The 24,425-nt window shown below is 38.4% G+C and overlaps 1 protein-coding gene across 3 annotated transcripts in view; it reads right to left on the bottom strand.

Moving 5' to 3' along the window:
• Positions 1–5,468: 5,468 nt before the first annotated feature.
• ccbe1 (collagen and calcium binding EGF domains 1) overlaps positions 5,469–24,425 on the bottom strand; it is a 33,421-nt gene continuing 14,464 nt past the window's right edge. For 2 of the 3 annotated variants that reach the window (XM_035991486.1, XM_035991485.1), the window contains 9 exons: positions 15,379–15,431; positions 14,978–15,112; positions 14,367–14,504; positions 13,112–13,221; positions 11,631–11,739; positions 10,666–10,805; positions 9,213–9,248; positions 6,650–6,685; positions 5,469–6,217 (listed from right to left, as the gene is read on the bottom strand). In XM_035991486.1, the coding sequence (XP_035847379.1) occupies positions 5,942–6,217; positions 6,650–6,685; positions 9,213–9,248; positions 10,666–10,805; positions 11,631–11,739; positions 13,112–13,221; positions 14,367–14,504; positions 14,978–15,112; positions 15,379–15,431 (1,033 nt within the window). In that variant the 3' untranslated portion in view covers positions 5,469–5,941. The remainder of the gene's footprint in view (positions 6,218–6,649; positions 6,686–9,212; positions 9,249–10,665; positions 10,806–11,630; positions 11,740–13,111; positions 13,222–14,366; positions 14,505–14,977; positions 15,113–15,378; positions 15,432–24,425) is intronic. The other variant, XM_031317817.2, reaches the window with a different exon arrangement.

Below are 24,425 nucleotides of genomic sequence, written 5' to 3'. Positions count from 1 at the left end.
ACGGGATGTCTGTAGGGCCAACAGGGCGGTTTCTGATTGGTCGGGGGGGTTTTGTTCCTTTTTCTCTCTTTTCTTCTTTTTTTAAGGTTACAGCTGAGTCGACAAGAGGGGCCTTTTTTACGTCACGTTGTCAGTAAAATAAATAATAAGAAATTAAAATACAGACATGTAGATACATTAAGGGTATATGCATGTATACAAATTTAAGGCTGCAACTAATGTTTTTTTTTCATGAGCGATTAATCTTCGAGTTATTTTTTCGATTAATTGTTTGACATATAAAATGTCAGAACATTTTGTAAAAATGCCCATCACAATTTCCCAAACTGCATTTTATTATTTATAATTTATTATTTTGGTACATTGTCAAAAATACTAATGCTAATAGTTTTGCTATATGTTATATACTGATATTACTGCTAATGCAAATGCTAATACCACTGTAAGGTAATACTGACACTGTGCTAATACTACGACTACTACGAATGCAAACACTAACACTAATGCCATGTCAGAAAATAGTCAAATATGCCCATCATAATCTCCTAAAGATGATGGTGTCATTAAATCCTCACAAATGACAAGCTGGCCATTCACATTAAGATATGTTTAGCTAATATGTTGTATATTAATAGTGTTGTATAGTGTATTTGTGTTATGGGACATGTAAGCAATAGGCATTTTCCTTATCATTATTACATCCTGCACAGATTGCACCTGGACAAAGATGTTTTATATGATATACAAATTAGCTGAATTAGCAATCAAAGAACCACAATGACAAGCCACAAACATATCTGTCTCAGGTAAGTCAAAATCCACATACAGTAAAGGTTTTAGGCCTTTCAGCTGCTGTACAGCATCACTTGTTTTGTTCTGGATGGGCTCGCTCATCAGTCTGCATGAGGTCATAGAAAGGTTAAATGACGTGGCCGTGCTGACTGCAGTCTGAAAGTCTCAGCGGGAGACAGGAGATGACACAATAATGTGCTACTCGCTTTCTGTCTACTTTCACCAGCTTCTTCCTATTGCTTCTGGAGGTGCAGCATCACTTTCTGTGAGGGTCCTGTGATTACGGGTTCAGAAACGAACCCCCATAACAAAACAGGCCATTGTGGTGCCACTAATCTAGGGATTTTGACTATTCTGGCAAATGATCAGCAAATTGCAAGGCCATTTACATTTACATCATTTCCACACGTTTGTTATCCTTAATGGTGGTAGTTGGTGCTCAGTCAATCCACAGTGGATTAATGTCAATCACAAAAATTGAAATTTGAATTATTTTTTTCTTGTACCAGACAGAACAGAGTTTTGATTCTGAACCAATATAACAATGTTTTCCCTCTGTGTGTTGAAGGAGTTAATGTCAAAGTCAAAGCGACATAATAAAATCTGTTCTATAGCAGGAATGATGCCAACTGGATCGAAAGGCACAAGATCGGATGGCTTCGTCAATGTTAGGGAATACAAAAGCCTAAGTAAGTAAGTATCTATGTATGTATGTATGTATGCATACATAAGTATGACAGGAATGTCTGTTACTTATCAAACTGGTTCCATGTAGTGTTTTAAATAGTATAGTTAGACACACTGTGAATGTACAGACATATATCAGAGAAGCTTTAGGGTATGCAACTCTGAAAAGTGATATATTAGGACACACGCCTGATTACGAAAAGATCTTGATGCTCTCTATGGGAAAATTAGGATGTGCATCAGTAGACACAGTGAATAATTATATCATCATCTATAGGAAAACAAAAAAGTGCAGTACAATAAATTAAGAAATTCTCATAACTCTAGTGTAACATTTAAAACTCATGAAAAGTACTAGGTTGCAGTGGATTTAGAGAGCAGAGAAAATAGAGGCCTCTGTCCTTTGTTTGAGGAAGTCCTCATTAGAGAGTTAAACCACACTCTTTGTAAGGAAATGTAGGATTTAAATAACAATAGCAATGCTAATGGTTCCATTTAGTGGTGGACAATGAGAACCTGTAGGATGTTAATGGGTCACTGAGACTGTGAATAGCCTATTACATGAGTCAGCACAAATATTTGGCCAGTGAATTATAGGATGCTGTAGTAAACGTGTCGCATGGGTTAGGGCTATTGGAGCCTGAACTATGAATGTTAAAATAATACTGTAATTTAAATATATATTGGATATATTAGATCTGCATTTTATCAATCTATAACCACACTGAATCTAGTTTGATCTGTTAATTCTTAAATTTTGACCACAATAAAGCTAATAACTTGAAATGTTCTACCTCACATCCACTTGCTGTGTGTATTTTGGCCAAATTTAGTGATCCACATCAGATAAACAAATAACAGTTGTGTTGTGCATGGGGCTACTTGTATCTGGAGGATCTAAAGGTGTTTGTATTACCCATGTCACATTAGGGGGAAAGGGAGAGTGGCTTGTCACCTCCTGGTGTGTCACTGCAGCTTAGTTAAATGAAGCCTGTTGCCTCATGGTGTTTATTCATACCTGAAAAGCACAAAGCAATCCATTATCACAAGAACAAAATGTCTGCTGAGACGACAGCATGCTGAGGAAATGTCCTGTGGTTGAACCCGCTGTGCTCTTAAGTTTACCACCATGATGCAAATCTCTAACTGGCCCTAGATGAGGAGCACATGGTTTTTTAATGCTTAAAATACCATCTGATGAGCTTCGATTTCTTTCAGTATTTCTGTTGTGTAAAATTTGATAGAAGTGCATCCAACAGGCCCTGCTTACTGTAGTTAAAACCAGATTTTGAGCATGATAATTCCAAACTAAGATTTAATGATTACTCCACATTAGTATAGACTGGCTTTGTTGCTGTTTTATTTGTTGGCCCAATTCTGCGCACATAGGCCGCATACTCACCCTCAACAATGCAGAAGGACTAAACCTTTATTTCAGATTGCTTCAACACGGTCCAGTGTGGTCTAGCCAAGAGAGGGCACTTATTGTCCACTAAGGACTTTGCCACATTCATTTGAAGAGCAGTCCTTTCTCATTATTAACAGACACACTAAACGATGGGCCCCAAACAATACAGAACAGATCCCTTTATGCGCACAAGTGCTCAACGTTTCGGCAACCACTGTGTGCCCTCCACCACTCCCTCTTCTTTTCAGATACCTGCACATAAGTGAAAGATGTGGAGGACACAAAAGATATTCTCAACTTTCCTCTTCTTCCATTCTGTGAAACAGGCCCATTTTAAAGCCTTTATTTGTGCAAAGCCTCTCATTAACTCTGCTCATGCTGCCTCCCTCGGCTTGCCATTGCTTAAGTACTGGGTGTTGTAAAAAAGCTACCAATTAGTCCCTCATCAGCTCCAATTAGTGGAGACAAAGCCTGAGTAAAGATAACTCAATGAGAGGGAGAGGTGGAAGGGTGAGGGCCATCTACGTGTGTTTCTGTGTGAGTTTGTGTACATGTGTGTAGCCCGGCCTGGCACAACATAGTTTGTAATCATTGAAGAACTTGTGGCCATTCAGTTTGACCCACTGCAGCACAGGTCCATTCACTCTCCAGGCTCCTCAGCAGACCCTTTTCTCAGGGCCAAGTGTTGTTGTGCTGGGAAGACAGGCCCCCCAGGAGTCCCAGAAAGAGAGCCATTCAATCCTCTCTACCTGCTTGCAGCATATAAAGCACTTAAGGCCAGGCCAATCTCTCATTATTGTCTCCTTCACTCTCAATACTTCCTTAAACTTAGGCTCCAACAAGAGCAAGCCCCTTTAGAGGGGGAAATAGGGGATGTATGTTAAGGGGGTGCCTTTCGTCTCATTAGAATTGAATTCTAATGAGGGGATGTTCTCATTCAGTGTTGCATCTTTTTGTGGGTAGTTCTAAATAATGAGGGGGACAAGCAGGGAGATATAATTAGGAACAAGGGGGCACTTCAGCAAATATTGGAAATCTTTTAAGGCTTCCCCTTCTATGATGGTGATTAATTACTTCCAGAAGAGATTTTGCAGATATATATTGCCAAGTTTTTTTCCAGACAAAATCACCCAAGCTCGTTAAAAGGATGTGCACAGGACTTTAATTTCGGCCCCTCTTTAATCAAATGGGAATCATGGCACATACTGTTCTCTGAAAATGGGCTCATTGTGCAAATATGCAACATGTAAACAATGATGTCATGTTTAATGAAGGTGGCATCTGACTGTTTTGAAGGACTTCTTGGCACGCGCTAAAAGAAATTCACAAATGTGTTTTTCTTTGTGTTGTTGATGAAATGATGATTGGAATTGCGATAGATAATTATGACAACACAATTCTTAGTTTTCCTTGACAACAAACAGTGTGGATGATGTCTAATTTTAATGTTCAAATGCAATGCATTGCTTCTTTAAGTGTATTAAATAGGTATTTTTCAGTTAATGTGACTGGTGGCAGCCAACCATGTTGTCAAACAATCTTTAAAAAGAAAGATGTTAAATATAGTTGCATAAAAACATCTTCTTTCAGTGATTGAGTTCGAAAATAAACAAGAAAACACACATTACCCACGCTGAGTGGACATTTCCACAAAGCTTTATTCACAATTGGGTTTTGATTATCTTCATGTGCGTCTCTGTGAACTACACTGCATCGTTTAATGAGTTCACCGAATACTGAGACTGACTGAGAAATGACTGCCACCTAGTGGAGTTAAAGGAGTTCTGCATGACTGTGTAGTGCACAGTGTACTATGGGCAGTGGTAGAAGAAATATTTAAATCATATACTTAAGTAAAAGTAGCAATACCACACTATCAAAAACCAGCTGGCAGCCCAACGCTAAACCTTCTCAATTCAGAGGCCAAACCTGTTCAGTCTCTTCCAGCAATGACTTCATAGCCCTCAGTATTTCAGACTAATGTGGATAATGACAAGAACTAGAGTAATGTTACATTATTTAATCATATTAGTGTTGTAAGATTTTACATTTTTAAAGTTATACATGCTTTTTTAAAGCATCTTTCAAAAGGTCAATAGTCATGAACAATTTAATTGGTAACACTACTACTACTACTTTACATCCCGTTTTTAGCATTTACAAATATGATATAGTTTATAACACACTATAATGTTGTGTACAGTGATTATGTACAGTAAAAGTTTGCTCATCTAAGTAAATACCCTGACTTACCTTAAGATGAACTCTTTTGCAAAAGTTCTCTGACTCTTTAGCCTTGGAAGACTGCACACAAAAGCTGGAAGCAGCAGCTGGAAATATTGCCTTTCTTTAGACTAAGTAATCATATTGTAGGATGTTAGAGATTCATTAGCCCTTTATTTCTCAGTATCGCTGAGTAAAGAACTTGATCATGTAAAATGACCCAGAAGTGTCTTTGAGAATGTCTCCCTCTGGTGGATAACTATCAGTCAACTATGATCCACACAGCCATCCAAAACACATCTATTTTTTCACCTACTTGTATGCACATAATGTTTACCCATCTTTGTTCAGCTTTTTTGTCCTTGTTTTTACATTGAAACAACGAAAAACCAATTTGAATATAAAAATGTCCTTGTATGTTTACATACACATGCTTGGCAACGCAAGTATTCTTTTCCATCTTCTTCCAATTCTATTGTCAGTTGGTTCATTATTTAGTGTGTGGCTCCATTTCTAATACAATTTGTGTGAAACAGAATAATATAATGTCAAAGTAAAGAGGTAAAAACTGATTCCATGAGAGACTTGTTTAATGTGCTGTGAAGGAACCATATGTTTAAAAAAAAAAAAAAGAAAAAAAAAAAGAATAGAATAAAAAAACATGCATTTGCACCGTCTACTCATTTTGTTAAAAAATATTCACACAAACTCTCGTATATCTTACAAAAATAAACATCTGATTCACAGGCATACAGTACATTCTGTTTAAATAAAAGAAAGCAAACTACTTCAATATTTACACCTGACATTAAGTATTTAAACCCACTCTCTTTAAATATTCCAGTCAAAGTCTGTTCTCTCGCGCACTGGTTTCCTCTTCCTGTTCCTCTTAGACCCTCCGCCTGTTCGAGCTGGAGGTTCCTTGTAGTCCTCACCTGAGCCTGTATCCAGATTGTCCTGGTTGTCCCACCAGCTGTCAGGGACCGCAGGAAAGTCCTCTCCTGGAGAGTGCATCGGTCGACCATACACCTTGCTCTGCAGGTCAGCGATGTCATTACGGATGTCTGCCATCAGGAGAAGCAGGAAATCAAAGGAGCCTGGAGGGCCCTGGGGGTCAAGAACGACAAAAACTAATTATTTTACAAATAATATACATAAATACGTTTATTATCTTACAAATTATGTGTGGACATATAATTAAGCTTACCCTCCTTTTTAAACGGAAAGATTACATTTCTCTATATTTATCCCAACAGAAATCCAGCTGATCAATGGACTGTCTGCGACAGACCACTGGCTACTGAGCTTTTTCTCATGATTTGTTAACGTTAGCACCATCAGTGTTTATCTAAGAGGATAATGCTTACTCTGTACTGGATACTATTTACTTTGAGTTTGACAGTATCATTAACTGTGTCGTTTAATGTCCACAAAAGTCCACAGTCGTCTGTTTTTCAGACATGCATTCGTTTAACTGTATTGTTCTGGATAATGGTAACAAGTTACAATAGTGTGGCATCAATATAGACAGAATCTTACTGGTGGTCCGACAGGCCCAGGAGCTCCTCGATCCCCCTGGGGCAACAAAAAAATATTTAGCTTACATGAATTACAGCGGGGGGAAAGCACGAGAAGAATTCATATAATTCTAGTTAGTGAACTTCCTTTTAAAAGAGCTAGAGGAAGGGAGAGAAATCTGAGAGAGTAACCAAAAATGCCTGAATAAGCAAGCATATCATTTTAATGAAACATGTTTTGTGGAAGATTAAAATCAGTTTGTAGAACTTTTCCCGAAACTGCATCCTGTGTATGTAAAAGATAAAAAAGTGTGGGCTGTCTGAAGCGCAACTGTGAAGTATAATGGCAGCCAGTTGACATACGGTAGCACACACACACACACACACACACACACACACACACACACACACACACACACACACACACACACACACACACACACACATACACATACACACACACACACACACACCTGACCACTGTGGTTGTTAGCCGGGTTCTGGGTCACACTGGGGCTGTGAGTGTTTTGGCAGATGGTTTGGATTTGTTACTCAGAGAGACAGATTACCATCACCCTCCAATCTATACACACAAACATCTCAGCTGTAGTGAAAGAATACCAAGGTACTATGTCAATAAAGCAGATGCACCTAAGTTGTTCCATACGTGATCCACAAGCTAAGCAAACAGTGATACTGGTATAACAAGACCACACTCTCTTCAGCTTTGATACCTCGTACTTCTCTTAGACAGTGTGACATGGATGACTCGTCATTGTTGAATCATTATTGACCAAAATCACAATAATCCTGACTTTTATTTCCAATAGGCTCTGCATTTGTAGCTCATCTGTGTACCACTAGTGTTGCCATGGTCTCAAATGATGTTCATATTTGCTTTATCATCATTAATGACAATAATAGCTAAACTAACTGCTTTGAAGCACGAAACGACATTATCTGCAAACAGCAAAGATGGCATCATGTTTTCCGAACCACAGCTGCTCTTTGATTTTCCTTTCTAGGATTATTACAAAATGAGAAGGAATGCACGAGCAAATCTGGTTAAATACAAAAAAATGCAAACACAAATCTCACTGTAACCAGAGTGGAATCTGCATTGTGCCTCCTTAATCTAAGACTTAACCATCTGCTGGAGCCTTTTTTTTAACACTATGCCTTAGGCTTCACGGGGAGGCTATGCAGAAAAAAACATTCCAGTTATCCTTTTGAAAGTTGGTTACTACCTTTCGTCAGCTGATCCAAAGGCACTGTTAACCAAATCCATGTGATAATTCCAGACAACCGCACTAGCCCAGAGGTATCCAGAGTCTTGACACTGGTGGTCAGGAGGAAGTTACTTGGTTGCCACTTGAACAGACTTGCTGTGGGCCTCAGCTTCTTGTGATTTGGGTCAATTCTTACTCAGGTTGCCGGAGAAACGTGTTTTGCAAGTGAGAGGTTATACAGGAACTCCTCACCCGCCAGACCTCCTCACGCACCCTCCGGTCTGCATCCACAAACACCCTCCAAGCCCCCAGAACCAAGCTCTGCAGCATGGGTGATAGGGCCTTTTCATCTGCTGCTCCGAGGCTGTGGAACACCCTCCCTGAAAACCTAAGGGCCCCACAATCTACGGATGTTTTTAAACGAAACCTCAAAACATATCTTTTCAAGAAAGCTTTTTACTAAATGGATTTTATAGGTTTTCCTCTTAACCATTTTTAATAACCTTGATATTTATATATATATATATATATATATATATATATATATATATATATATTTTTGTTTTTATTAAATTGCATTATTTATGCTCTGTAGCACTTTGAGATTGCTGAAATGTAAAGTGCAATACAAATAAAATGTATTATTATTATTATTATTATTATTATTATTATTATTATTATTATCACTCTAAACAAACAGTGATCCTCTGATAGAATCTGTAATCTCAAATCCAAGTTTGGGTACAATCATTTGAACCTATACATGGCCGCTCAGACACCAAATAACAATGCTCTGCTTGTGTTCATACAGAGAAGCTATTCCACCAAATCATGCTAATTTTTAATAATTCTTAACAAGAGCATCAAAATAGTGCCTATTGCTGTTTGGCAAACCAGTCTTCCTCTGTAAACTTGTAGCAACTTGCAGTGATCCTATCACCTGCAGGGACAAACTGAGGATTTGTGAAAATCCTGGCACCTGGCTTGTGGTTTTCCCCTTGTATAAATTTGGAGAAGCTGAAAAACATTTTGGCTATTGAGAAATATTTTTGACAGACATGGTGTTGGCAGATGAGCCAAATGTATTTTGTTGGCACTTTTGAACCTCCTGCAACTCTTATCTTTCTTTTGAGAGAGGCCGCGTTCAGTGAGCCAAGAGTCAAATTCTGCTGCCAACATGAATGACTCCTCTGCCTGTGGGGCATCATGCTGGACCCATTCTACAATGTGCAACTAAAAATTTTTTTATTTTATATACTTATATACTTGTTTTAGAATAGTTGCCTCTTACAGAAAAGTTATAGTATGTTACACAGATAGGACAAGATTACGTGACAAAATAGCATCTGACCTCACCTTTAGGCCATCTTTCCCCGGTGCTCCTGGAGGCCCCTGTTAAATGAAAACAAAAACAAATTGTATTTCGTATCTGTTTCAATCGAGTTTGCATGTTTATGTCAGTTTCCTTTCACACTCCAAAGACATAGAACTGGATACTGTAAAACCCGTAAATGTTAATTTGCACGTGACTATCAGATGGCGTTTCCCTACCTTGCACCCAGATGTGTTAATGTTAGATTTAATATTTTTGCAGAAAACTATTTTTTTTTTTTCTAAATCTTTTTAACTTCAAAACTGACATATTCCTTGTGCTCCACCAACAACGATTATATTGTGCCTGCCTCTAGGTCATTTTTGATTGACTTCAGCTCGATAGTACAGAGTGCTTTGATCTCTTTCCTGGGATATTCATCATTAAAGAAGTGTAAAGACATTGTATAGGGAGTAGGGCATATATTCAGATCAGTACCAAGTCTGTGAGTCACACACGAAGTATAATGGCAGCCAGTTGACATACGGTAACACACACACACATACACATACACATACACATACACACACACACACACACACACACACACACACACACACACACACACACACACACACACACACACACACACACACACACACACACACACACACACACACACACACACACACACACTTTGGCATCATGCAGCTTATGATATGACTAATTGTGAGTGTTGATGGTCTGATTTATCAATAAAGAAGATTGCATACATACTCAAGCTTTAAAAACTGGAAACATGTCTCTGTGGCCACATTCTTGATTCAGATCCCACACTTTTAACACTCACTTCACACTCGCAGGCAAAACCGAGCGCTGCACAAGAACACAGCATGCCAAAGAAAACAACTAAAACTGTAAATGGATTCTGCTTTCTTTGTTATTATTGCCCTTACAGTGTGTCATCCTTTTTCCCCTTACAGAAGTGTGGGTTTCTTTGAGAGGGTGAGTGAAGTATTGTAGATACCTGGTTGCTCCCTACATATGCTCTCTTTATTAAGACAAATCAATTACAGCTCTCCTGGGGCCTGTCTCATGATGCAGGATTACTAAATTACTTGGATAAATAAACAAAAAAAACATTGAAGGAAGTTAAAAGAGCTTTTCATGGTTTTACTCAGTGCTGTCATCCATATTAATTGAGTAATTCAGATGTAAGGTGTCAAACTGAACCAACAGATGGCAAAGGTGGACTTAAGAGACTGGTATCCAGGAATAACTCAGAGCAGTGGAGGTCACCATCAGAAGAGCACACACACAGTTCCATACTTGCTGATTCAATTGCCTATGTTGTTAGATCTAAGAAATGTGACAAATTAAATTGTATACAAATACTGAGTAAATGTGTCTATTTTACCTGATGAACCATTGTGTGGCAGATTTAATTAAAACTCAATTATTTATAATAACTGGGAAAAAAAGTATACATTAACTGACCACGGGTCCTCTGGGGCCCCGCTTGATGTGGGACAGGTCTGGTGTGGGTCCAATGGGTCCCATCAAGCCCCTATGACCAGGAGGCCCAGGGGGCCCCAACTGTCCTGCAAGTCCTGGAGGGCCCTCTGGTCCTGGATCTCCTAAAACAATCCAGACTGATATTAGTGAACTAAAGATAACTGATCACAAAAAAGGTCAGAGACAGAATATATGATTTTTGCAAAATAGATTGAATGTTTTTTAGCAATGCTAGTGGTTCTAGAGATGGCAATGTTGGTCAGTTGGTCAGTCCAACTGACATTATATGTTATGAACTATTCCTCTAGTTCCACGTTTTCATTTATTTGGTGAAACATCTCAACATCTACTGGATACATTGGCACAAACTTTGGTCCAGACATGCATGGTTCCCAGATTATGAATCCTAATGACTTTGGCGATCTCCTGACTTTTCCTCTAGCATCACCTTAAGGTTGACATTTGTGGTTCTAAGTGTATTGTATAACCAATGAATGGATTAATTACCATGATACATGAATTACCATTGATACAGATATTCATGTCACCCTAGTGATGACTTGTAATGTTTCATTGAGCCCCATCACCAGGTCAATTTTTTTCTTTTGTCCAGTACTTTAGCTTCTAACCAAATACCTGCACTACAAATTAATGACTTACCCATCAGCCTCAGTTGTACATTGTGTTTAGTGCTAATTAGCAAATATTAGCATGCTTCCACACAAAACTAAGATAGTGAACATGGTAAATGTCGTCTCTGTCAGCATGTTAGCATGCTGATGTAAGCATTTAACTTAAAGCACAGCTGTGCCTAAGTACAGGCTCCCAGAGCCGCTAGCATTGCCATAGGCTCTTAGTCTTGCTTCAGACTATCGCTGCTGGATGCAGGCCAGTTTCCTCAAGCAGAGTCTGACACGGTTTTATTATCTTAAGAATCATGTGTTTACCTGGAGGACCAGGGAGACCTGGAGGCCCTGGTAGAAATATAGGCGACGTCAGGATTTTCTCACTGGTCATCTGCTCAGGGATGTCAGCACTGTTTGACAGCATGGCAATCTTGAATAAAGATGCAGAAAATAATGACTGAATGAACAGGCTAATCAAAATGGCCACCACAAATAAGTGAAGGAGTGATATATCAAATACAGAACTTAGCCAACAAAAATACATATTCTTCCAAGGGTTGAAAGTCTTTTTTCCTTAATGTAGAAGTGATGTCAAACATCCAAATGCGTAACAATCATTTGGTTGTCATTCCTAAAATGGTTTAACATACAATGATAAATAAAGTCCTGTAGTGTCAAACAGGACAGGACAATTACACACTGAAGAGGCCAACTTCAAGTTAAATTATGTTAAAAGTATATTCTCTGCCAAAGATGAAAGGTGATCCTCCATCTGCTACAAGCTGCAACCCAGACAGATGGAGGGCCAGGCAACCCCTCTGCATTATTCAGCAAGACCAGGAGAGTTTTCCTGCTCTGTATGCTAAGAGGCATCCTTGGGAAAAGTTATCTTTGATCTCTGTATAACATCATGTGGATCTGGCAATCCCAGAGGGAAACGCGTGAAAGACCTCGCTATGCTGCAAGGGCCTACAAATCAGAATGCATGCGCATAGACACACAGACACACACAGACACACACACACACACACACACACACACACACACACACACACACACACCGAGGTCGGTGGTTCACCTGCTGATCAGTGAGCATTATGCAAGACTATATCCTGTGACAGTGTGATCCTACATCCATACCTTCCCATGATGCATATGAGTAAATTATAAGATATTCTCATATACCGTAATAATATACAGTATTTTCATTTTGTTTTCTTAATATATTAACATTAAGAAAAAAGGCGTCATATACTGTATAGCTGCATGAGCACCGAGACCACACAGCTGGAAGCGATATATAATGTGTTACAGCCGAGGGTGTTGAGTGCCACTGTTGACAGACTCATGCTCAGATTGCCTGTGATTACACACAGGGAAATGTAACCCCACTGTTGAGTTTCACACCAACAGCCTACCAATTCTCACTTATGGTAGAAATCAGTAAAGGAAGTTGTTTTAGACATTTCCTTATTAGGAAATAAAGTGCTACAATAAATCTAAAGGAAGTTTTAAAATCAGCCTGCGGTTTCTGAAATACTGTCAGGTATGGACTCCTTGGAGATAAAGCGAGATCTTTAGGTGGTGATAAATAAACGGAGCAGTTCTGCAGATATTTACATTCAGCTGAATCAAGAAGGTGTGTTTAATGCCCACTTGGGCCTTTTGCAGTCAACCACAGAATACTAGAAAAAGCTGCAGGATTCTGATTTAAGATATAAATAGGGTAGTGTTACAGTTAAATTGAATATATTCAATTTTGCATCTGTAAAATAGAAAATTGTGTTTTTTATTATTTTTACCTTCTGTTTAAGCTGCAGGACAGACATCCTGATCTGGTGAAAATCGTCACATGTGGCTGAGCAAGTTCCAGCATTCATCACGTTGTCAGACTTCTCAAAGAGATGCACTGCTGGGAATTGGGAGTAAAAAAAGATTCTGTCACAGAGGTTACAAATGTATGAAAATGTTTCTTTCAGGAAAATCGTCAGAAAAAAGAAAAAAAAACACAATATCACCTTGTTTACTAAATATGTGAAAAGATTAAGTGTGATTTGAGCAACCATGTCTTAAAAAATGTTTACTAAAAAAATGTGTTAAAGCAATCCTATTAAAAGAAAATTAATTAATGGTCAATATTCCTACCAGTGGTAGTCTGGTGACAGTTTGATGGGTTGTTGTAAACTGTGTGCGCTAACCAGGGGATGAGTGGCTTATACAGTGCAGGATAACTAACTGCCATTTGTGAGACCCGAGCGTTGGGGATCACTTAAAACCCTCGACTTAGACGAGAAGGTGGTCTAGTAAATGTGTCAGAGTCACGGGGCAGACTAATGCTGAGCCTACGTCTGACTACTGGCTTCGCAGGAGGTAAAATAATACAATATAATTACTTATTTCTATATTTTAACTATTTGACAAAAAGATGGGTTACTTACTGTGGACATTTGTTTCTATGATTAAAGTTTAAGCAATAAACTTTAACCAACTTTAACAACACAAAAAGTACAGAGCTCCTGATTTGTCTCTGGCCTGTAGTAGAATGGGCTGTTCTCTACAAATGCATATGTTTTATGGAAGAGTGAAAGTGTCTGGACACTATTTTCCCCACTACGTTACAAAGCAGCAGGACATAAAGCAGGATCATGACTATATGAACCATCATTTCTCACTCTCCAACTTCTCCTGAAATGTTATAGTAAGTAATGGAAGATAAACTCATGGGAGGAAGTAGCAAATCTGCAGCCCCTGACCGCTTCATTTGCAACTGAATATGGGGCAAAAAAATACTTTATTATCGCCTCAACTGCATCCAGCAAATCAAAAAAGACCAGGAGTCACGGGGGCAGCAGTATATTTGGGAGACAGAAATGTTCTGACATGCACAAGGAGCTGGGATGTGTAATGACTACCAGGTGTCTATGTTTGCCGTACCCCCAGCAACCCCCCTCCCCCATCTCTTTTTCTCCCACCAAATAATGTGTGATGAGCTCCACATCACAGTCAGATGTGCCCTTGAGTAAAGAGAAAATGTGTGAGTAAAAATACTATTCTCACCTCTCTCCCCCTTGGTGCATGTTTTCCCATCTTCTTCCAGGAAATAGCCTTTCTCACACTCACACCTGTAGCTCCCGACAGAATTGACGCAGATCTGAGAGCATGTAGTCGTGTTTTTGTCTGCACATTCGTTGATGTCTATATGTTGTAGTGGCAGACAGATACAGAAGAGAGACAACAAACAAATTAAAGAAAGACAGAGTCAATTAACACACACATCTCCAATGACATATTAAAATACAGAAAAGCTATATTTTATACAATCTTACACTGTTACCACCATCTTGGCTCAAATTTTAGGTTGTAACATCAACTGCAGCATTCAGCAAAAGGATCTGATACAGTCAATATTCTACATATATGCCAAGCTCAGTTTTGAAATTGGGAATCAACCGAACCATCCAATCCAGAGATTGTGTGAAATAGTTAATACTGTAGACTTCCTGTACTTAAGGATTGCTATTAGATGGTGCAGGTCATCTTCTAACTAACAGGCCAAGCTCCACTCCACGTGCCTTCTAACACATTTACTCGTTAAAAAATGAGAATGTAAAGCATATTCTTGTTTTTAAAGAGACATTATATTCATGAGGTGTTGTACAAGGTCTCACCTAGACAGTAGGGCTTCTCTCGGTTTCTGTGGCGCTCACGGTCATAGCGGTAGCCGGGGTAACAGGTGCACACCACTCGACCAAAATGGTCAGTACACTGTTGCTCACAGGGGGCGCCAGCACACACATCATAGTCTGCAGAAATGAATTAGGCATTTCATCAGTGTGAACACAAAAAAAACACAAGGGGGATCTCATATCCATCTACAGTGTCTGTCAGTTTATTTAAGTGTTTTTTTTTCAATTCTGTCATGGGTTATGAAACATTCAGTGAGGTTAAAATATAATAAAGTTAAGTGAGTAAGTCTGGTTAAGGACCAACAACCATATGGAACATGATGGGAGAGAATTCCAAAGTGATCACAAATACACAAGACAGACATCCAAAACATTTCCCCTACCTTCAGGAATGCACTGGCCCAACACAAACTTGAAGCCCTTGCAACATTTCCTTCTGTAAAATATCAAATGGACATAAGAAGACAAATCCAAAATACTTCAAACACACAATAGGTAACCATATTTCCATATAGCGTGCATAATGTTTGACATGTAACTTTTAAGGAAATGCAGAATTTGATGTGATCCAGTCTGTTTTTCCAATTGTGTTTGTTAATGTGGGAAACATACACACACACACACACACACACTTTACGGCACCTGGCCTGCTGTTGCATGTTTGTTTGTCTGAATTACTGTTGAAATCCCCAGTTAGGTTGACTATGTTGACTGTGTGCCATTTCTTATTTCTCTTCAAAACGTCCCTTTTGAATCCCTTATTATTGAGCAAATACTGAACTTTACTCTTCATCCATTCTGCATCACTTTCTTTCCTGCTCACTTACATACTTCTATCCAATTCACTCCAGAATTTTAATTCTAATCCATACATCGGCACTATAGATTTATGTCATTTATTAGAGGCCATGATGAATGAATAGATAAATTATTATCCATCTATCCAAAGAGTTTGTGTTTGTGTGTCAGAGAGAAAACAATTTGATGAAATAATGTGAAGCAACAAATTAATGAGCTTTTCTTGAACATCTTCTCTGTTGCATCATTTTTTCCCTCATCTGTGTTCAGTTTTATAAATACCAACTCTATAACATATTATTGCAATATTTTATCAGGACGAGTCATGTCATTATGGAGGTAATCATACCTCGCTCACACTCTAAGGAAAAGTGCTACCAGGTGTTACTTTCAAACAGGAGGTGAAAAAAAATCCAATTACACCATGAATTCATGGTAATATAGTGCAATGACACTCACTTTGACAGTGGTACTGAAAAATGATTACTCTGTAATGCTTTAAAGCTTTTATTTAGGAGCAGTTATGATGATGGGTCATTCCTATGGGCCTGTCTGATCATTTTACATAATGAAAGCTCTCCCCTCTCTGCTCACCGGCACTGAAAAACAATTGGTGTTATTTATTTAAACATTTATTTTACGTAACATGATTTATCTTTGCTCACATTCACTCTAGGAGAACAATACTCTAGGGCTATGCTAGCAGCTCTGTGAGGCTGAATGCTAACGTCCGCATTCTAACAGCTTGCGGACGTAGCAGGTTCACAGCGACAATGTTAACATGTGATGTTTAGCAAGTGCAATGGTCAACATGTTCACCATCTTAGTTGAGTGTGGTAGCGTGAAAACACTTGCTAATTAGTGCTCAACACATTACCTGCCCACAAGTACTGGACAAAATAAACATTTGACCTGATGAGGTTGATGAAAGGTTTAGGGATCACCAAAGTTATTGATTCATCCTGAAGGGAACATGAATGTATGTACCAATAGTGAAAATCCATCCAAAAGAAATTTCACTTAAATCCACAAATGTCAACTTCACGGTGCTTAAGAAAAGTCAGGAGCTCAACAAAGTGAGTGGGATTGACCATGAATCTCTGTACAAAATATCTTGGCAATCCAGCCAATAGTTGCCGAGATATTTCAGTCTGGGCCAAAGTGGTGGACCTACATTGCCATCCCTAAAGTAAAGCTAATGTGGCTTCAAACTGTCCGAATTCCTGCTCCTCACACTACACCTTAGGAGACATAAAGAGATCCAACACAAGGACATCTTTTGAGGGGAATGTTGTGGAAGAGTAAGAAGAGAAAAATATGTTATATGAAGATTTTTCTGCTTGATTTCTGAGATCTCTCTCTTAATGGCCCATTAGAGACTTGGAACAGAATAAGAGTATATGACAGGATGTCTTAATTTAAGTTTCTCATCTTATTACAGTACGATTTTTCATTTGCATTCATAAATCAAATGACACGTCTAAAAAACAAAAGGTCATGCTTTTTGCAATAACATCCTCACAGAAATATAATCCTGGTAAAACAAAGTAAATCACTTACCGCACCACTGCAATCCCATGCGTCTACCTTCTATAGTCGAGTGCTTTTACTGTAATTTCCATGGGTACAGGATATACAGAGCAGCCGAGTACTTATTCACTCACACGACTTAATGTCTACCTAAAGAGGGACCATAAGAACCCCCCTCACTGCACTTGAGGCTCCCACTGAAGAATATTATCCTGCAACAATCTCATTTCAAATCTTTGATTAAAACACTTACCACTCAGGGGGCCCTCTATGAGGTGGGGGCAGGACACATGTAGTGCATTTGTGCATCTAAATATACTGTGTGTGCAATTTTGTGCACAAGTGTTTCATTGAGGGGATTCTACACATGAAAGAAGGTATGGGGAATTGAAGGTTGTTCAGATATTGAATCTGAATGATCAAACGGACGTCCATTGGTGATTTAGACAACAAGTGACGTACTGACGGAGGCACAGATTCATGCACAGTGCACACACTATACGTACAAGCGTCACTGTATCTGTGTGTATCTGTAACTGTACAGCCTCACAGGGATGCGAGCACTCAAAGTCTTGTTAATAAGTTATTTAGTATGTTTTTTTTTTATGTACTGTATGGTACTGTAGTTTGCTAAACACCTTAAATGTTTTTTTTTTTGTTTTTTTTTTATAAATGTAGGGTATTTATTAAGTATGGAAGTACTATGTCTTATATTTTAGGCTAAGATAACTGCAGTAAAATGCACTAATGCATGCCAAACTGGAAAGTTGTCTGTCTGTCTGTCTTTCAATTTGTGTAAGTGAATTACATCTTAGCATATGTTGCAGTGTTTGTGGGTGGGAGAGTGCTGATCTAAGGATGGTTTCCTGTGTGACCCAATATTTCATGTCACAATAACATCCCCATGAGGACAGAAGGCACTTATAGCAAATAACCAGCTTATCAAAATAACCAGGGTAAGTTGAACAATCATGACAAAACAAACATCTATGTCCGTCTCCAGAAGATCCTGAGACATCCCACGGAAACTAAGTTCATATCTGTGTTGAAGTTCATTTTGTACTGAACTGTATCTTTATTAAATTATCATTCAGGGAAATGCTTATTAGCCCTATAACATTCTACCTTATTGTTCTTTCTCTCATTATATCATTAAATAAACAAGTCTGAAATCTGAGTGATATTTGGTTACTTGGCAGATTAAAGCACTTTTAAAACAAAATGACAGTATTATCTGGCATTTTCCATTTAGACAAATTGTTTTAATTTAAATGTATTGATTTTTATGTTGTCCCTTTGATAACCTTTTGTTTTGACACCAAAACAGGCAGACCAGGAGAAGTAGACATGTAAAACCAAGATGATAATGATATGACCTGTCTACAAGTTAAAACAACATGCATAGTAAAGACACTGGGTGATGGATACTAAGCTGAAGGTCAATGCACTAAAGCAATAAAATAAACTCTAACCAACTACATGATTTATTGTTTGGGGGTGGAACATCAGTCAGGTCTTTGATATGGAGGGTCTCAGAAATAAACTGCTAATACATGGAAATAACATTTCTCATCACAAACCTGATACCAGTATAATATGTTAGCACTGAAATTTGTTTTAAATTTGGGTTTAAGTGTTATTGTCTAGTTAGAAGAACATTCAAATGAATGCACTGCACTGACTGCAGTCATACTATTGCCTACTTTAGAGATATTTTTGTCAAATGACATGTTGTGGCAATGGTTAAGTCTGCAATAAGTGCTTGCAGTTCCAACACAGCTTTCTTAGAATGTTAAGTGTTTGAGTCGCTTGGGGTTAAATTTGAATGTTTTCCTACGATGGAGGGCCAACTTAACTCTTTACAAAAGGAACTATTTTTGTAAATGCAGTGTGTATGAAGAGTGTGAATGAACTCCAGCCTCTGCTACAGCACACAAATGCTTTAATGAAAAAGGATATAATTATTTCCAAACATCTTTGTTTATATTCTAACAACTGTCCGAGTCAATATCTGGTATTAATTGAAGGCTATTTAACAGTCCACCTCAGCTCCTGTCACTGTGTTTGAATAGCAGAAACAGCTCCGATCTAAATCACTCTCCACAGTGACACACTAGGGGACAGTCAATGAGCATGATATGAATGTGCGTTTGTTGTTTCAGCATTTAATAGAATAACTCCTATTCAAAAGATTAAGCATGGGTAATTAGAGATGAAGCGCTTTATAATATTCAGTTCACAAAACAAGACCATGCTGAGTCATTATGCACAGAGCCTTAGCACCTTTCATAACAACAGCTAAGAATACAATGCTGTGCTGTGTTAGTTGCTCAAGTACTTCATGCAAATCAGCAAACAAATTCAAAACACGTGGATTTCATTCATATTAATGAGTGAGAACAACGAGGAAAGATATCCCAAATGCATTAAGGACACTTTTCCACAAGAATATCAATGAGTTTCCAGAGTCACATGCCCACATACATCAATACCAGCTTGTTGACTGACATTTAACTTCAGATGTGTTAGAGTCCTGCACTTGTTCAAATTTGAGCATATCATAGACAATCTGATTGTTTTGCCACCTGTTCCTTTTTTCCTTTCTTCCTAATAGGTTATTTCATTTTGCCAGTGATCCATATCATTTTACAGCCCCCCTCTGAAATCTAGACATAGATTAGTCTGACCTCAGTTACCCGGGGTGAACCATAAGCACTCTAATTACCTTATAAACAGTGGACCTCCCCTGAACCAACATGGTGGAACGGCCTGGCCTGGCTTTGTCTTTTAATGAAACACACTAATTCACACCGACACACGAGTTAAAGTGGAAGCAACTATAGCATGAGCAAAAACTGCACACGGATGATGCATACAGTACATGCACCTTCACGAGAGGCCCTCTTCATCACATCCCAGCATGCTCTTCTCTGTAACAAGGATAACAATTACAAAACTAAAGGGTATCACACACACAAACACACACAGCTGTGAGACAACACATGCAGTCTGCTCAGTGGAGGCTTATTTGTCTAGCAATGATATACAAAAGCATGTCTGCATTCCACTCAAGAGAAAATGTTTGTTGAAGTAGAAAGGACACAACTTCCACACTCAAGCTGATTAGCCTGTCCATACTGAATGGTGTGGATTGAGACACATAAAAGAAATGTTAATCAAATAATAACAGCCTAATTAACAATAATTTAGATAATATAATGATCACCATTAATGGAAACAAAAATGTTGCAGCTTATGTAAGGACTTGCTGCTTTTCTCTGTTTTGTATAATTGTAAATGAATCTCTCTGAGTTTTGGTCGGACAACACAAATAATCTGAAGCCGTCACATTGGGCTCTGGAAAGTTGTGATAGACATGTTTCATTATTTTTGGACAGTTCATAGACTACATGATTCATTTAGTTGCATCCCTAATTATTTTAGTTGCCCACATACTGTAGACTTTTGTTGTAGAAGTGTTGCTTAGCTTGTCGATTTGTTGCAAGGTGCCAAGGGCAGTAGCACAATGAGCAAGCAGGCCTCAAGCTGAATAAAAAAGGAAGATAGATTGAGGTAAATTGGGAAATTACAAAGAAAAAGCAAAGGCTTCTTGTCTTGACTTATGTGTTTATTGACCTTTCACTCACCAGCAACGTTTGCTTGCATTGTGAGCATGAAGTTAATAGCCTTAGAAGTTAAGACACCATTAATCGAGGACGACAAAAAAATGTAGTTTGTTTTACTTTTTTTTACAAAACAAAAGTAGCCTACATAGGAAACAAAGTCACGCATACATGTTGTTAGATAACAGCATATAACTGAAACAAAACAAAAATCACAGCTGAAAAAATTAATGAAATTAAACCAATTTTTCAACAGCTGCTAATCTGCTCCTTATTGGAAATATCAACTTCCCCCCAGAGATCTGACTCCACATTATTTGCCTACTTGTAAACTACACTCTACACTTTAGTCTATCCTTGCGAGTTCCCTACAGCTCAGACTTTGCCCTCTGTTCTTCTTCTTCTCTCCCTTAGCATCACTGTTTGGCCTTGTTATCACATTCCACATTAGTGACTGCTAAGCTCCTGATAATCAACTCTCTTTCCCACTCTCACCATGAATTTTCGTTGCATCTTGCATCATTGTCAGGAATAATTGCCTCGGCCTATCATTCTATCTGAATGAAGAAGCTGCACTTTTTTTCCAAGAAAATCTTACCCTCTACAAGATGTCATTATTGTCAAGACCATGGCGGCTCACTGGCTCCCGTTTACCCTGCCAAGCATTTGGTATGAGTCTTAGTCAACTAACTCTTGTGCAAAACCTGCAACAAAGGCACAACCCATTCAGTTAGTTTGCACAAACCATTTGTTAAATAAGATGTTACCTCATCAACAAATTAATCTTCCGTCTCTTGGACTGCAGCAGTTCCCTCCAGCCTCCAGTTTCTTCAGCTCATCAAGATGTAGACTATATAGTAATTCACAACACAATTCTTCATCATTTCATTTATTCTGCAGATATACTGGCTTTTTAGTATTCTGTACTCTCTCCACTAGCATGGTCAATGCTCCACTCACTCTCAACTCTACACAGATTAAAGTACTCTGTCTCCTCTTCCTACAGTCACGATGGACTCTGCATTTCATGACTTGTATGTACTACTACTTAAACTCCATAAATAACAAAGAGGATAGGATGTTTAATGCTGTGTGTTATGGACAACCATATATTTATAGCAGTTTAAGTTCTGTCACTTTCATATAAACCCATTCAGTTATGCTTCGGAACACTTGCACACACCACACACGACTCCCTCTCTGCAGTTTCAGGGTCACCACAGTTTAATATAAATAAATGAACAAAAAAAAGGTACACTGCACTTTGTTAGGCCTCTTGGTTTGGACGTTTGTTCTGGAGATTCACATTATGTCATTAAGAAATAAAACTCCAGCCGGTTAAACTGTGTCCTATTTCTGTAAGCACACACTGGTCGTCATGACAAACAGGACATAAAGTTAAGCAACACAATAGCAATTCCAGATCTAGACAAAATACAGCATATTAAGAGGGACAGTTTCTTCTGCTGCTGCAGCCAAAAAAACAACCCCCAATTGGAGCAAGTTTATAGGTACACATAAAGAAAAGTATAGAAAGTATGTCTTCAGAATGTCTGGATACCTTTGTGTTTTCCTAACCTCCAAACTGAAAAAACTTCACTCTTGGAAAGATAATTTATTCTGCTAAAAATACTACACTCGGAAAAGCAAGGAATCAGACTTGATTGTTGCCATAATTTTCTCTATAGAGGCACACTTTAAGTCATGATTCCCAATGCACTAACATTCCTCTTTCAAATGGGTTGCTGTTAGAACAGCTATGCTGTATCATGTCTAATTATTGTCAGTAATTATAATGTAATTACAGGCGATTGTTTAGAGATGCCATAAAAGGTAAACGATGTTGGAGAAATATGTTTTTCCACAAGCTGATATACGTCTGTTGGAGACAGGCCATTACAGATAACAGTTGTAGCATTATAAACCCAAAGCACTTAGCAGTATAACTCAGCGTGATGACTAAAGGGACATTTCATAGACTGAGGGGTCCAACAACCCAGCTGCAAAATAAAACTATTTAGTTGGCCTTTTAAATGACAAATATCCTATTAAAATAAAATCCCCTCTCTTTCCACTTAAAAAAAATAAATAATTCTATCTGTATCTAGGGTGAGTGCATATTTATGTCTGCCCAGAGATATAATGGCGCCCCATTTGATCACTAGCATGGTACATTAACATAACCTATTGGTTAATGACTGTTTGAACTCGTCCGTGACAGTCAGACAGCTTTGGTACAATACCCCTTGGTAAGGCCCCATATTTAAAACAAACAAGCAGTCTGGTTAGAAAATTGTGCATGCCTCGCTCAATTAAATGTCACTAATTCAAAACTCTGCTTTTAAGTCTTGCCCTTTTGTTTTCATTGTCTCTCTTGTGACACAATGGTAATGGGAAGGCTTGGTAAATGTAAAAAGACAAAGTAGGAAAATATGCTGTCAAAGCATGTAGAAACACAATAAAGTCACAAGTTGAAGGAAACTGTTGCTGCTAGTTATAGAAAAGTATGTTATTGTGGTTGGTGATGTCTATCAAAAGAATAATTTAACATTTTGAGAAATAAACCTTTTCTTGGTTGCAGAACGTTCGATGGGAAGATTGATTCCACTCTAATATCTGTATGTTCAATATGAAGCTACAGCCAGCAGCCGGTTAGCTTAGCTTAGCATTAAGATTGCAAAACAGGGGGAAACAACTTGTCTGGCTCTGTTCAAAGATAATAAAACCAATCTACCAGCAACTCTAAAGCTTACTAATTAACATGTTATATTTTGTTTATTCGTGTAGTGTAAAAGCAATCACCTGCTCCAGCTTCTTATTCATCATATCCTTAAGAGTGGTATCAATCTCATCATAGGCAATAAGGCAAATAAGTATGCACACTACAGAAAAATGTATTATCTGAATCAGTGTTCTGCCAACAATACTCTACAGTGCCTGCATGTAACCAGCTTGGCTTGGGTGTGAGCTTCACCACAGTGAGCCCACATTAACATCCCAAATCAAAAACAGTAAACAAGCCTGCCTGACCAATATGCAGCCATATAGGGAACAAATTAAGAAGGGTCACTAGAAATAAGGACCTCTCCCCATTTTAGCTCTACAATCCATCTGCTGTTAGCAGCTACTTTGGCCATGTACAGCACTCCTGCTGTGCTGGCATCTGCAACATAATCCAACAAAACCGGCAGTTTTTCAATGAGACTCACTGCAGCAAAGCACTTCAGCTTTGCTCAGTTTTGGCAGACAGCTGGAGCCTAAATACTACCCGTCAGCTATAACAGAGGCAGCCCAGGCCTCTGCCTCTCTTTGTTGGATTTCCTCAGTGGTGTTCCAGGCTCAAACAAATCACATTTGACACTGACCACATGTTATATAATGTTTAGTGTAATCCATAATGAAATCTGTCTGCTTTTATGTCACATTTTTAGTTGAGAAACTCAAACTTTGATTTATATAAACTTTCACTTACAAAGCTG

Source organism: Sander lucioperca, chromosome 14, assembly GCF_008315115.2.
Source record: "Sander lucioperca isolate FBNREF2018 chromosome 14, SLUC_FBN_1.2, whole genome shotgun sequence".
Classification (NCBI taxonomy): Eukaryota; Metazoa; Chordata; class Actinopteri; order Perciformes; family Percidae; genus Sander; species Sander lucioperca.
Note: the sequence above shows the minus strand (reverse complement) of the source record. Positions and strands in the feature narration are given on the sequence as shown.